The sequence below is a fragment of the Phocoena sinus genome, chromosome 18, assembly GCF_008692025.1.
Source record: "Phocoena sinus isolate mPhoSin1 chromosome 18, mPhoSin1.pri, whole genome shotgun sequence".
Lineage (NCBI taxonomy): Eukaryota > Metazoa > Chordata > Mammalia > Artiodactyla > Phocoenidae > Phocoena > Phocoena sinus.
The window spans coordinates 36,249,043-36,263,361 of NC_045780.1; the positions used below are offsets into that span (position 1 = coordinate 36,249,043).

A 14,319-nucleotide genomic window follows, 5' to 3' on the forward strand; every position below is an offset into this window, starting at 1 on the left:
TTCTGTTATGCATTGCATCCCTCTTTTAACATCTAATTCAAATGCTGTGTCACTAAATCTAAAAGCAGTATAAACTCTTCTGTACTTCTCTTATTGAGTTAGCAGTATTTTGTATTTTATAGCCGATGGAGAAGATTTAATGTAATTATTTAAGATTGAATTCTATAGGTCTCATAATACTTTCCTCTACATGGATGTAACCTGGTTCTAAATAAAGCCCTTATATGATTAAAATTAAACTGGTTAACTTTATGTCAATATATTATTTCTTATGCTCTAAAAAAGATACATGTGTATATATATATACATATATATATATCTGGTTTATGATAGTTTACTTTCATATCATACAATGTTATATTCAGTTCTTTTGATAAAACTGATTTGACACTGATTTATCTAGTCAAAGATAAATTAAAGATACCTGTATCAATTATTTTGTCAAACTTTGAGAATATAAAGAGTTAACATGTTTAGGTACTAATTGTCCATTTAAATGTGTAGCAAACAAGTAATTTTGAATATTTCTAACATGTTATCACCCTAGGCATTAATAGTTAAAATCATGAATCCCATTCTTAAATTCATGAAGTATATACTGAGGGTTTTTTTTTTTTCAGTTAAAAAAGGATTGTCTCTCTTGGCTGAAGTTAACATTGAGCATGCCCTCTACTTATGTAGAAATAAAATATATAGCAGATAAAATTGCAAAATAAAATATAAAAATATTGACTTGAAAATTATGAAAACCATGCCTTGTATTGACCTTTCCTCCTCTTCTTTGCCTTACATTTTTCTTAGAAAGAAAAGTGCATCCAAAGTTTACTATTAAGTTGTTTAGCTTACAGATGTAAGCATCGCATTATTTCTTTTAATGTGTCTCTGTTATTTGAACATTTCCTTAAATTCTGGAACAGAAGATGGTCTAGGCTCATCTTATACTTCCTCAGTTCCAGATCTGTGGTTTGTTCTTTTTCCAAGGAACCTTAAATATACATACACATATACATACATATGCATATGCACAAAAAACACAAGTATTTCTATTTTTAAAAATATGAATCATAAACTTATACTGATACTTCTAATTTGAATCCACTTTAAGTAGAAAGAAGTTTCAGGATTAATTCAAACAACTGTTTAAAACACACCTCTTAACTACAGTTCAGTTTTTTTTTTTTTTACAATTCTCTATGTATTTAGAATAAGAACATATTGTCAAGTATTTCACTCATTCATTTTAAAGCATATTTCCACCTAGGATTTTAAAGTATATAAAAATCTTCACTGTCATTGAAACAACAATAAATCATAGAAAATTGAAATGCTTACACTTTTTTAAAGCTATCAAATAGCTGTGGCATAAAAAATAAAAATAACCAAAAACTAGAGTAATGCTCCCTTCTTAGTTTCTACTTTTTTGGGTGGCAGGGGTGGGTACAATGTCCATTTCACAACTGAAATTTACAATACATGGGAGATAGGCAGGAGAGTGTAATCCATGGTCAAGAGAAAAATCAGTCAATGAAAATCAACCTGGAAACAAGGCCATTAAAGCAACTATGAAAAATAATTTAAAATATCTATAGAAAAAGATGAATATAATAAATAAAGCAAGGGAAAATTAAGAGAGATTTGGAAAAATTCAACTCACTAGAAATCATCTGCAATAAAACACAGAGTAAAAGAAAAATTGAGTATAAATTGAACTCACTCTACAACCTGTAAGGCGCTCTCAATTATTGAAATACATATGTATTTAGTGTCCAAGAAAGAGTTAGAGAGTGAATTGGATGAAAAAATGAGGAATTATTTGCAGATAATTTTCTAATTTGATGAAAAAATCCATCCACCTCTCCAGAAAGCTCAGAAAATGGTAAGAAGAGTAAATACTAAGTAACCACATTTATGTAACTTAAGGCGTAATAGTCTAACTGCTAAAATCCTAAAATAAAGAGAAAAAAATAAAATAATTAGAGATAAAGGACATAGTAAATCAGGGAAACAATTATAAGAATGAAAACTGATTTCTATAAGAAACAATGGAGTCTTGACCATAATAGAATATTAGTTTTCTAGTTCCAAAAGAAAAAAGTTATCTTAATCTAAAATTCTCTATCAAGTGAAACTAACTTTATATTATCAATGTAGCTAAATAAAGACATTTTCAGGTAAATGAAAGCTGGGAGAGTTTATTGCCATCAGACCTGCACTACAAAAAATACTAAAGAAGTTTCTTCCTCTTGAAGGGTATTGATACTAGATTGATGCCTGCTTCTATAGAAATAAATAAAGAGCCTCATAAATGGTGAAGAAAGAGGTATATATAAAATAACTTTTTACTTGGTATATATAAAATAATTTTTTACTTTCACATGTATATTCTTTAAAAAGATTCTTGACTGAGCAAGAAGGAGTAAAAGAAATTATGCTGCTGTAAGGTTCTTACAGTGTTCACAAAGTAGGATAATTTTACTTGATGGTAGACTGTTACTAGTTAAAAATTAATGTTGTAATCTCTGGACAGAATTAGCAAGCTTCAGTGCAGGGGCCACATCTGGCATGCAGGTAGGTTTCGTAGGGACCATGAGCTAAAATTCCTTTTCACATTTTCCATTGACTGAATTTTCTTAAAAAGAAAACGTGATAGAGAGGATATGTATGACTCTTAATACCTAGAATACTTAATATCTGGCTCTTTATAGAAAACATTCTGGTCCCTACTTAAGAGCAACCACCTTAAAAAATGCAAACATACATGTAAGAAAAAGAGGTAGTTAAAATATAAATGAATGAGATGAAATAAAGACAATAAAACCAAAAGAATAAATGGAGCAGATAAAAAATATATAAATGAGTAGAATGACAGAATTAAACCTAAACATAATTTTATTAATAATAAACATTTAAAAATTTCAGAACATGGATCAAATGGGTTAATTCTTGAGAAATGTGAAGTGTAAACATTGATGAAGAAAAAGAGTATATAAACAAGCCTTTTGGCTTATTCAAAAATTGAAATTGGATTGATATGTCACCTTTTCCCAAAATAGCCCAACTAAGATTTTCTTCAAGTAAGCTCTAGAACGTCTTTAAGGAAAAACTATTTACTTTCTTCTGTAAGTTGTTATACAAAATTATAAAGAGTTTAAGCTGCCAGCTCATTTTATGAGACTAGTATAATCTTGATTAAAGAGACAACTAAGAAAATACAAGAAAAGAAAATAGCAGGTTCATTTCTCTTATGATTTAAATAGAAAAATCCTAAAGATAATTTTGATTCAGAAGAAAGGCATTTTATGAATTTTATCATCCACATGTTTTAATCTGTTTAGCAAAGCTAAAAATTAAAGAGGTCTTCCTGACTTGGTAAATCTTATATACCAATACTTTCAGCAAGCATACTGCTGAAAGGAGACCCTAGATGTGACTCGTTTAGGGTAGAGAATAACACAAATTTTCTCCCCTGGCACAGCTGCCATTTAACATAACACTGAGGCCCTGGATGAAGTTTAAAGAAAAGCAAAAGAAAAGGAGTTATAGAGAATTAACAGGAATTGGTCAAAATGAGATTGTTTGCAGATGATATAATAATCTACCTAGAGGACAAAGCAGTTGAATCAAAAGGACTAATAAGATAATTCAGTACATGTGCTAGATGAAAGATGGATACATGAAAGTTCCAGCTAATGAATTCTAAACCAACAAAAATCAACAAGTAAGAATTTTTTAAAAAGTTACTGTACATAATACCAACAAAATTCTAAAGTGAGTAAGAATCAAAAAAGAATAAACAAGACAATTTTAGAAAAAAAAGTTAAAATTTGAATAAAAAGCAGACAATATATTCTGAATATGTGGAGAGATATTTTATATTTTTGTATTGGATGACTTTATATAATAAATATACCAACTATCCTCAATTAAATCAGAAATTCAGTGTATTTTTAATTAAAATTCTACTTAATTTATTTGAAGAGCTTACTTTAAATTTCATATGAAGAATAAAACTCCACTAATAATTAAATGAAAAAAATAAAAAGGGAGGATTTGTTTAATTGGTTATAGACTATTTAGAATCATAGTATTACAAAAGTACTGTGTTGGCACAAGAATAGGCAAATAAGCAAAAAAAAAAAAAAGTCAGCAACAGATCACTGTACATTGAGGACTCAAATTTGCAATATAGTTGGCTCTATTAATTCACTGGGACAAATCAAATTCTTTAGTAGTTTCATGAAATATGGATGAGTATGTAGAGAGAAATAAAATTGGAATCCTATCCAAAAGGATGAAAGATCTAGATGTGAAAGAAAAAAATGTATTAAAAATTATAGAAGAAAATGTAAGACAATGCTCTGTGACCAAAAGTTGGAGCAGAATTTCCTAAATCAGATTTTAAAAGTGCAATTCATAAGGTGATAAACAGATAGATGGATAGAGGATACATATACACATAATGGATGATAGATAGATAGGTAGTTAGATAGATAGATAGATAGATAGATAGATGATAGATTGATTGATAGATAGATAGATAGATAGAGTCCTCTGCACTGCATTCTTGTTGACACTTACATTCGTGGCCTAAATTAGATCCTGTGACTCTTTCAGGCTTGTTCTGAGCTCAGTCTCCGACTATTTTGCTGCCATGTTTACAAGTGATGTTTGCGAAGCCAAGCAAGAGGAGATCAAGATGGAAGGCATAGACCCAAATGCTCTCTGGGACCTTGTTCAATTTGCATATACAGGTACAGTAAAAGAATTATAGCTTCATGTTAATGTCTTGTGAATGTTAGAATTTGAACACAGGTTTTAAAGCTTAAAAAAAAGCTGTTGAGCATGTACCTTTCATTTCTTTTAGTTGAGAAAAATCAGACTATCTTTTCATTTGTCACTGAAATCATCAATGTACATATGTATACATATGCTCTACACTCTTCCACAAAGAATTTAAACTGGCTTATAATAATAGTCAATGGAATGAGCTTGGGAGAGGAGAAGAGAGGTTATTAATTATTAACTATGAATTTGTTTATGGTCAAACTTAGAGCATTAAGAAAGAAAATTTTAATTTTCTTTCTTTAAGGAAATGATGGGTTCAAATAACTATTCTTTTTTTCTTGCAATCTGTTTATTTCAATATTAAATTCTTCACAAAATGGATTTGGCAAACTTAGTTAAAAAGGAAAATGAAGATAACTAGAGTTGTGAAAATGGCTATTTTGGAAGCTTTTTCTCCTGATCTACTATGCTCTTCTTTCTATTGGTCTTTGCACCATATTAGCACAAATTAGCACAAATAATTTTGCCAATTTAGCAAACATTTGTTGAATGTTGCTCAATGTGCAAGTATTAGCTGTATCTCTGGAGAATAAACTAGTGAATAAACCATGTCTGCCCTCCAGAAGCTCACAGTCCAAGTGGAGAAAACAGTTAGACAAGGGATAAAAATGATAGAATATGAAATGTTAAGAGGAAGTTAGAAGGAATAAAACCTGCTATTTAGAGCATTATTATGGCTCACATTCATTTAAAACATTTTAATAACTTTCCAGATTAATAACAGAAGGGGACATATTATACTAAATTCTTGTGACAGAAGCAAAGGCAAATAGTATGGATTGAAGTAATATTTTTTAGAAGTGGTATATAGTTCATTTTGCCTGAAATGAGGAAAGAAAGAGAAGCTAGAGCCTGATTACCAAAGTAGCAGGACCCTAATTTAAGGAGCTGTGTTTTTGCAGCATTTCTGGTTATGGGGAAATGAGAGATGTCATTGTGAAGATCAGCCACTAGAACCAAAATTTGTGGAACTAGTGGGAATCTGTCCTCTTGGAGGATTTAGCTTCTCACAGAGAGGAGTTTGCTACACTAATGTTACACTTAGTAAATGAAACCTCTGGAAAGAAAAATGTACATGTACTGGATGCTTGAATCACAAAGCAGCAATGTAATGGAAAGACTTAGACATTTTCCAGCCTCAGTAATTTTTAAATTATAGTTTGTCAAAGCAAATATTGCATGGACAAAGTTAAACAGGTAAGCAAGTTTTTCTTCAAGTCTGTTGCAATAGAGGAGAGAGACCAGAACTCAGTCTTTACCTAATAATGCTGAAACAAAGGTTGGGGGGCGGGATTTTTAAGTGCTGGGGTAAAAGAGAGAACACAGGCCATTGCTGATTGGCTTTACCTAAAGGAAAAGTAAACTTTGTCCCATCTTTTTGAAAGAAGGTAGTTTTACAAATTGAAGCAAAGTGCCCACTCAAATTATGCTCCCAACCACCCCCTCCAAAAAAAACCCTGAGAGATAGGAGTGCTATTTCCCTTGAGGCTGGCATTTCAAAGAGATGGCTTCCAGGTCCTTGATGAAAACATTCCTGGGTTGTAAAACTGGCAAGAGGCCAGTTTTTTGTTTGTTTTTTAATTTTTTAAATAATTTATATCTCAAAGAGGTAGAGAAAGGTTTATAATTACAAGTTTTCTAAAGTAAATGCTCTAAGAAAAGGGAGATCAAAGGCCTATAGTCAGGAAGTAGACTGTCTAAATTTTAGTAAAGCTGAGGGGACTTTAAGACCACCTTGTTCAATTTCAATTTGCATGTAACCTGAAATAATAGTATAAAAGATCATTGGCCTCCCAGGCAAGAGATAGAAAACATAACCACATTACTGTTTCCTGGAAAGAGAAGAATCACAAAGCTAACACTTTAGGAATCCTTCTAGCAACATAAAAGCATAGATCCAACACTTACAGCCTCCATGGCCTGGCAGCCTTGCATTTTTCAAGTGCAAAACTAGGTCAAAAGACACTTATCATCGTGTAGCAAAAAGTTGGAAGGTGTTTCAAAGCTCCCTGTTGAATGTAATGACCCAGATTTTTCTCTGCTTTGTAGAGGGCAGACCAGATACAAAGCTGCTGTTAAGTTACCACTGCCACTCTGGTCTTTGCTCCCATAACCATTCCTCCCTGGTAGTTGATAAATTTCCAATTGTTAGTTTATAGAAATGTGCTTGATGAGCAAATCATTTACATCATAATATGGGGGGGCTAGCCACAATATAAAATGTGTACCTTGTCTTTTGCTATATGCAATGTAAGAAATTATAACAATAGAAGAGATCAAGTGAACAATGGTATAGCAAGGGAAAAATAGGAAGTATCTCTATGTGTCTATTTAGCTCACCTGCTAGCTGATCTCTAAGCTTTCCTTTGTAGAAAGCTAAAAATAGATGCATCACAGAAAAGGGGAAAGAATGAATGAACAGTGAGCTCCTTAAAGGGTCATCCAATTGGGAATATTTTCTTGAATTCTGAAGTTTGAGAGGCCTTGGAGAAACTAAGGAGGCTTAACTATGTCAAGAATTGACAGTTAACTACTAGCTGTAGAAGTACTGCACCCATAGAGATGGGTAAGAGACCTTGAAATGATTTAAACAGATAAAATTTTCCATGAGATCTGGAATGTCTTTTAGGTTTGAAAGAATCATATGTAGCTAATTTTTATCTCAGAAATTAAAGAAAATAATGAATGGGTAAAATAGCTTGGAATAACTTGCTAACAGAGGTAAGCTTCAATGATTATAGAGTTTAATAATCTTTGATTTGAAGAAAGAGAAAGCATTCTTTAAAGACTTCATATGGTAAAATTTGTACATGTAAGATGTGGGAGACATTCTCTCTATTTCCCTTTCTTTTTTCCTACTCCATCAAAATAGAATGAGAAAGGATGGGACTAGGGGCCTTGCAGAGCTTCAATAAGAACCAAAGCAAATTTTTAGAATTTTTTTTTTCTGGTAATTGGGAAGAATGACCTGGGTAAAAAGGGGTGACTGCTGGGTAATAGCTCAAACAAAATTAGAATTTTTTCTAAAGGAAAATATATATAATAATAAACAGGTTAATACTAGCAACATGTAAGGTAGAATAAAGAAAACCAACAAGGTCTTTGTGTTGACAACATTAAAGAAAACATTCTTGACAGTATGGAGTTTAAAGATACAATTATAAAAATGATGACTAATTATCACAGTATCAAAACTACTTAAAATAAAAGGTACTATAAGGTCAATTTTTTCACACACTATAATAACTCAGGAATGAAAAGCAAATGAACATTTCCACTGGTGTTAGAAAGAATTGTATGTCTAACAGGAGAGTTCATATCACTTTTCTAAATTCTTGATTAACTTTAATTTCTTCTTTTTAAAACTTTCCATTGGGCTTTCTTTATAGTTTATTTATTAGGAAATCTGAGTGAGATCTTAGTCATTTATATGAACAAAGGACTATTTAGCAACTGTGTATGTTATAAAATAGTGTCCTTTTACCATTGATGTCTTAAATTTAAAGTTTGAATACTTAGTTTTAATCCAGAGAATATGTAATTATAAGATAGTATATCAGTTTTTCAAAATCAAACCATAATTTAATTAAAAAAAATGTGAGCACTTGTTGGGTGTCACACTAGGGATTACAAAATAAAATATAAATTGAAACAGATTAAAATGACATAAACCTTTAAACAAATTTGGTAATGAATAGACTTATTGGAGTGAAATGGCTCTTTACTTTTGTTTTCAAAACTGGTAAGATCTATGTATCAATATCCACTTAATGGCATTCTCAACTGTATAGAGTCAAACATACTTAAAAACAGCTTTTTAAACATTTTCCTACATGCAACGGTGTTTCAATTCTGTAATTGTACTCATCTAGAATAAAGATCTGGAGTATTATTTGTTTAATCTACAATAAAGCCTTTGGATTGGGATAATGAAGTCAAGGTTGTTCTGGAATTATTCTACAGAACATCTTCAGAAGGATGGAATCAGAGAAGAAAAGAAAAAATATGTTTACATTTTCTCATCATTCAACTTCCAAATTACTTAAAATGTTAGAGATGTATAGAACTTTAGAAATTCTATCCTGAGCATTATAAATGTTACAAATGAACATTTTTCTCTGGCTAAGTATGTGACACAAAGCAGAGGCATCAAAACTACTTTTTATTGAGAATTACATATTTGCTATCTCAGATAAGCATTGACAAAATCATCATAGCATAAATCAAAACTTTGCTGGTCTCCTTTGAATTAATATGAAGGGACAGATTTCTTTTTCAATGCTTAAGAGACTCAAGTTCTTGATGCAACGCATTCAGTGAGCTAAAGTAACCTGACAAAGATCAGTAGTAAGATCTATTACTATTACTAGAGTAATCTATTACTAGAGTAAAATGTCAGAGCACAAATTGAATGGTATTATCTCTACTGAATCAATGTCCTTTTGTAGAGTATTAGTTACAATGGAGTTCCTTGGAGTGGCTTATGACTATCTTGCCCTCATAACACTTTGGGTAGCTTAAATTGACTCCCCTATTGCTAGATAGTGGCTCACTGCAGGTTTGATTCATACTTCCTCTCAGTCTAGTGCTTCTAGTGGTTCTCTGCAGGAGCCAGTGATACCTGACAACCTCAGCACATGAATGCCTGATAGTTCTTGCTGAGTGATTACACTGAATGCCTCTCAAGTTTTACTGCATGCCCACTATGTGCCGGGCCCTATGATGGGCTCTGGAAGACAATATGCTGAATTATACACATCCTCTGCCTTCAAGAGACTTTGCAATACAGGGTTTCAAATAGTTAATTTTTGCTATCTTCTTTTGGTATAAACATCCTTTTAGATATACACAGACTAGTGTTTCCTCATTAGAGAATGTTGTAAAGCCAATTTTGAAGGCTACTATATTGATTGTGTGAATATCAATTCTAGCCAAAAATTGATTATCACATTGTGAAAATGAAACAAGAAGTTTAATATATTTGAAAAGGATGCTCTGGGATTCACTGTATTTTAAAGTTGCTTCAGGCTGATAGAAATTTCCTTCCAGTTTATCTCTTACATAGTCCCTATTATCCTGACATACTTAAAAATACACTGTGTTCATTGATGCATAAGGAAATAGAGTTTGAACAAAGATGGAAGATGGGATTGCAGGGTTAGTAGCAAAGTGTCAGGTCCTGTAGGGAATTGATAAGGACAAGGTTTAAATAAAGGAAGCTGTCCATCTAGCAGTGGTATTAAAAAGAGGGGTAGAAAATTAAACTGCCAAGTGGCAAAAAAAATCATACTGAAGAGTTAACGTCTTTAAAAAAAAAACAAAAAGGTTTATGTGCCACTGAAGTAAATTAAAGTCTTAGTACATGCTAAGGAATGGTAAAATACTTTCTACTTACTGCCAAACTTTTGAACAAAATAAATACACACACACGTGGAGCTGAGATATTTAATGTTCTCCTTTAATATTGAAAATTATACATCAATATGTTCTGCCTGGATTGAATACTCTAAATTCCCTCATAATTTTTATTGTAATTAAAAGTAAATTATCGTTTTATTTTTATTACTGGTTTAATTCAAGTGGCATGAATATGCAAGCACATTAGCAGAATATTAGTTTTAAACTTAGGGCTTTTACTAGATGAGAAAATTCTGTTCTCCATTTAAGAAATTGAGCCTTTAAAGATTGGTTTTACACATTACTGTTACCAAATAATTAAAAACATTGACTTAATAATTTTCACAGGATGTTGAAATAACCTATATTAATGAACAAGAAAAATAAAAATAATAAAACAAAATAAAATAACTTAGTTGTATATTGCCATTATTTTACCAGGGAACCTTGTGTGTGTGTGTGTGTGTGTGTGTGTGTGTGTGTGTGTGCATGCACAGCACTGAATAATATAAAATTAATTGAGGGAACATTATTTTGTAAAATAATTTAAAATTATGTATATTTTGTGAATATTGTGTAATTTTTGTTGTTATTATTGAACTGCAGTTTTGCTTTTTGCTATGGGATTCCATAGACAGACTGAAAATGAAATAGCTGTGTGAAACTTAATATTTAGTCACTATAGAGAAAAGGTTTCATCTCTTCTGCACTGTAACTCACATTTACTTTCTGAGTCTCCAAGTAAAGAAAATATCTCAAGTTTTGTCTTGTAATCAACTTTTCTTTAAAAATCTGCTTTTATTTGATTTTACTGATGTTCTCAATCTTATAATTGTTTACATTTTCCTCTGCTTTGGATACTAGGAAGGCATGAACTGAATCATAGGTCACTATACCAACTGGGCGGGGTCGATGCTATGTATTCTTATGCCATTAACATTATATTGGATTAAATTTTCTCAGGATTAGTTTATTTTCACTCTAATCCCAAAATATCTGTACACTTGATTCTGTTGTATTTGAAGGGGCATACCTATGTATAGTGTAGTGTGTTGAATTTAACATTGGAAATATCTGAGAGTTTCTTTGGCCAGAAGTAATTCAACCAGAATTCATCATGATGTAGGCAGCCCTATGTTCATTCTGATTGTTGGGCATTTATTCTAATCAGCGCTACCTATTTGTTACTTCTCATTAAGAATTTTGATTATAGCCCTTGGCCTCCCCCATTTTACAGTTTGGGATATTAGTTAAATTACTTAGCTTTATGAAGTTTTAAAATTACTCAACTATGAGAAAGGAAAAATGATAATGGCTGAGAGGACTCTTTTAAGGAGTAAATGAACTAATAAAATTAAATGGGTTTACCATAATACTTAGCATATTGTAAGCACTCAATTATAATGATTATTCATGATAGGTATTTTTATAAGTCTTTTCAAGTCCTTTGTATAGTCTGTTATAAAAACTGAATATAAAGACTGAGAACTGGGGAGAGAATAATCACTTTGTTCAACAAACATAACTTTTGAATCCAATTTATTATATTCTTCAGTATTACAATATGATTTCACATTCATATGTATGATTTGTGTACATTTTTAGTGGTACATGTTTTGTTTAAACCACCGACTTATAATTTTGCTACCTTATATGTTTGAGGTGCATTTTTATCATGTATAACTTTTATTATTTTGTCTTATCTTATCTCAGCTGATCCACACAGCAACATTCTGAGATGGATAGTTAAATCTTATTGTCAGATACAGAAATGAAAACACCCTAACACAGAGGTCAGCAAAGTAACATAGATGTGAAACCACAGTCTAGTTTTCCCAGTGACATATCAAGGTTCTTTCTACTAGCTGTAAAGGTACTCAACATTATGTCTGATTAATATGAAAGGGAATGCTGCTTATATGTACTTATGCTATGCCACACTGTGTGACAAATTTGGCCTTACATTGACCTAGTATCAACTGTCATCAAATATAATTTTTCTTTTATAATTAATTTCCTTTTACATAAAATCCTGTATAACCTGAGGAAAGTATGTAGATGTTACCCAAATGGAGAGTTGTTTGTGATTGTTTATAGCATTATTTAAAAAGTCCTCAGTCTTGGACATTCACAATTTCAGAATTTTGCAATTTTGTTTTATTATTTTAATCTAAATAAGAAGTTATAAAAAGAAAATACTACACATGTTTAATATTTGTATTTTAGCACGTTTCACACACATCTCAGTTATGCCTCACAATATTCAGCTTTATCTTGCAATTAGGAAAACTGAAGCACCAAATTCATATGTTTCTAAGTAATATGTACCTTTTAAAATACTCCTTTAGTTGAATTTTAACTACTTCTCAATACTTTTCATTTAAAATTTGATAGAGCTGATACTTTTTGTAGATTGTATCTAAATTCAACTAAACACAACTAAAAACAATAAAGAAACAAAAACAAGGAAACAAAACAACCTCAGTCACTACACCCCTCTTAAGATTTCCATAAATTATCCTTTGCCTGGTTTGCCATCTTTAGTGAGGAGTTACTTCCTCTTCATGTTTGAGAAAAGAATTTATAATGAGAACCCCAAACACTTTAATTTTAAATGCTTTCTCTCCCTCAGATAAAAGATGGTAAGGGCTACCCAACAAGGAAAGCAAGTTTCAGCCAGAAGTAGATTTCATGCTCAAGATATCTTAAAGGAATATCCTATCCCTGACCCTTTAGACTGTGTGCTTGAACACTGTTAGGCACATTGTAGCTATGACTGCACTTCCCTCATATTCCTCAACCAGAGAAAACACTACTCAAATGGCATTCATGCCAGTCTGATGTCTGATGCATGTTTCCCACCCCATTTTTTCTTCTTTGGAGAAATGTTTATAAGTAGGTAGAGAAGGGGATAATGCAGAATAAAAAAATCAATAAAGAAAATCTAGACTAGTAATGGAAATTCACTCCTGTGAGAAGAATTGTAAAAGTCACTTAACATGTATTTAATACATAACATTTTTATTCCTGTTACATTCATGTCTACAAAATGTACCAATACTTTGAAATATATGTCATTAATTATTGTCAAGAGTTTTCCTGGGTTATATAGTCTACTTTATGACAAATGGACAATTTTTATATAATATGATGTGTTTTAAATTTTTTGACAGATTTTTTTATTTATCAAATTAAGTTAAAGTTCTGTATTTAGACCTGAAGTACAAACTTCATTCTACATATTTGTTTAATTTAAATTTGCCATTTTACAAAATGGCTTCAAAATAAAATACATAAGTGAGACCATCTGTATGTCTTCTTTGGAGAAATGTCTATTTAGATCTTCCACCCATTATCTGACTGGGTTGTTTGTTTTTTTCATATTGAGCTGCAGAAGCTGTTTGTATATTTTAGATTAATCCCCTGTTGGTTGCTTTGTTTGCAAAGATTTTCTCCTGTTGTGAAGGTTGTCTTTTGTTTGTTTATGGTTTCCTTTGCTGTGCAAAAGCTTTTAAGTTTAATTAGATCCCTTTTGTTTATTTTTGTTTTTATTTTCATTACTGTATGAGGTATATCATAAAAGATCTTGCTTTGATTTATGTCAAAGAGTGTTCTGCCTATGTTTTCCTCTAAGAGTTTTATGGTGTCTGGCCTTACATTTAGGTCTTTAACCCATTTTGAGTTTATTTTTGTATATGGTGTTAGGGAGTGTTCTAATCTCATTCTTTTACATGTAGCCGTCCAGTTTTCCCAGCACCACTTATTGAAGAGACTGTCTTTTTTTTTTTTTTTAACTTTTTATTTTATATTGGAGTATAGTTGATTAACAATGCTGTGATAGTTTCAGGTGTATAGCAAAGTGATTTAGTTATACATAGATATTTATCTATTCTTTTTCAAATTCTTTATCCATTTAGGTTGTTACATAATATTGCACAGAGTTCCCTGTGCTATACAGTAGGTCCTTGTTTATTATCCATTTTAAATATAGCAGTGTGTACATGTCAACCCCAAACTCTCTAACTATCCCGTTCCCTCACCTTTCCCCCCGGTTACCATAAATTCATTCTCTAAGTC

The 14,319-nt window shown here is 31.3% G+C and overlaps 1 protein-coding gene across 2 annotated transcripts in view; it reads left to right on the top strand.

The window, feature by feature from the left end:
- The window catches only part of KLHL1 (kelch like family member 1), a 392,306-nt gene that overhangs the window by 160,552 nt on the left and 217,435 nt on the right, over positions 1-14,319 (top strand). For both annotated transcript variants that reach the window (XM_032611318.1, XM_032611317.1), the window contains one exon: positions 4,615-4,751. In XM_032611318.1, the coding sequence (XP_032467209.1) occupies positions 4,615-4,751 (137 nt within the window). The remainder of the gene's footprint in view (positions 1-4,614; positions 4,752-14,319) is intronic.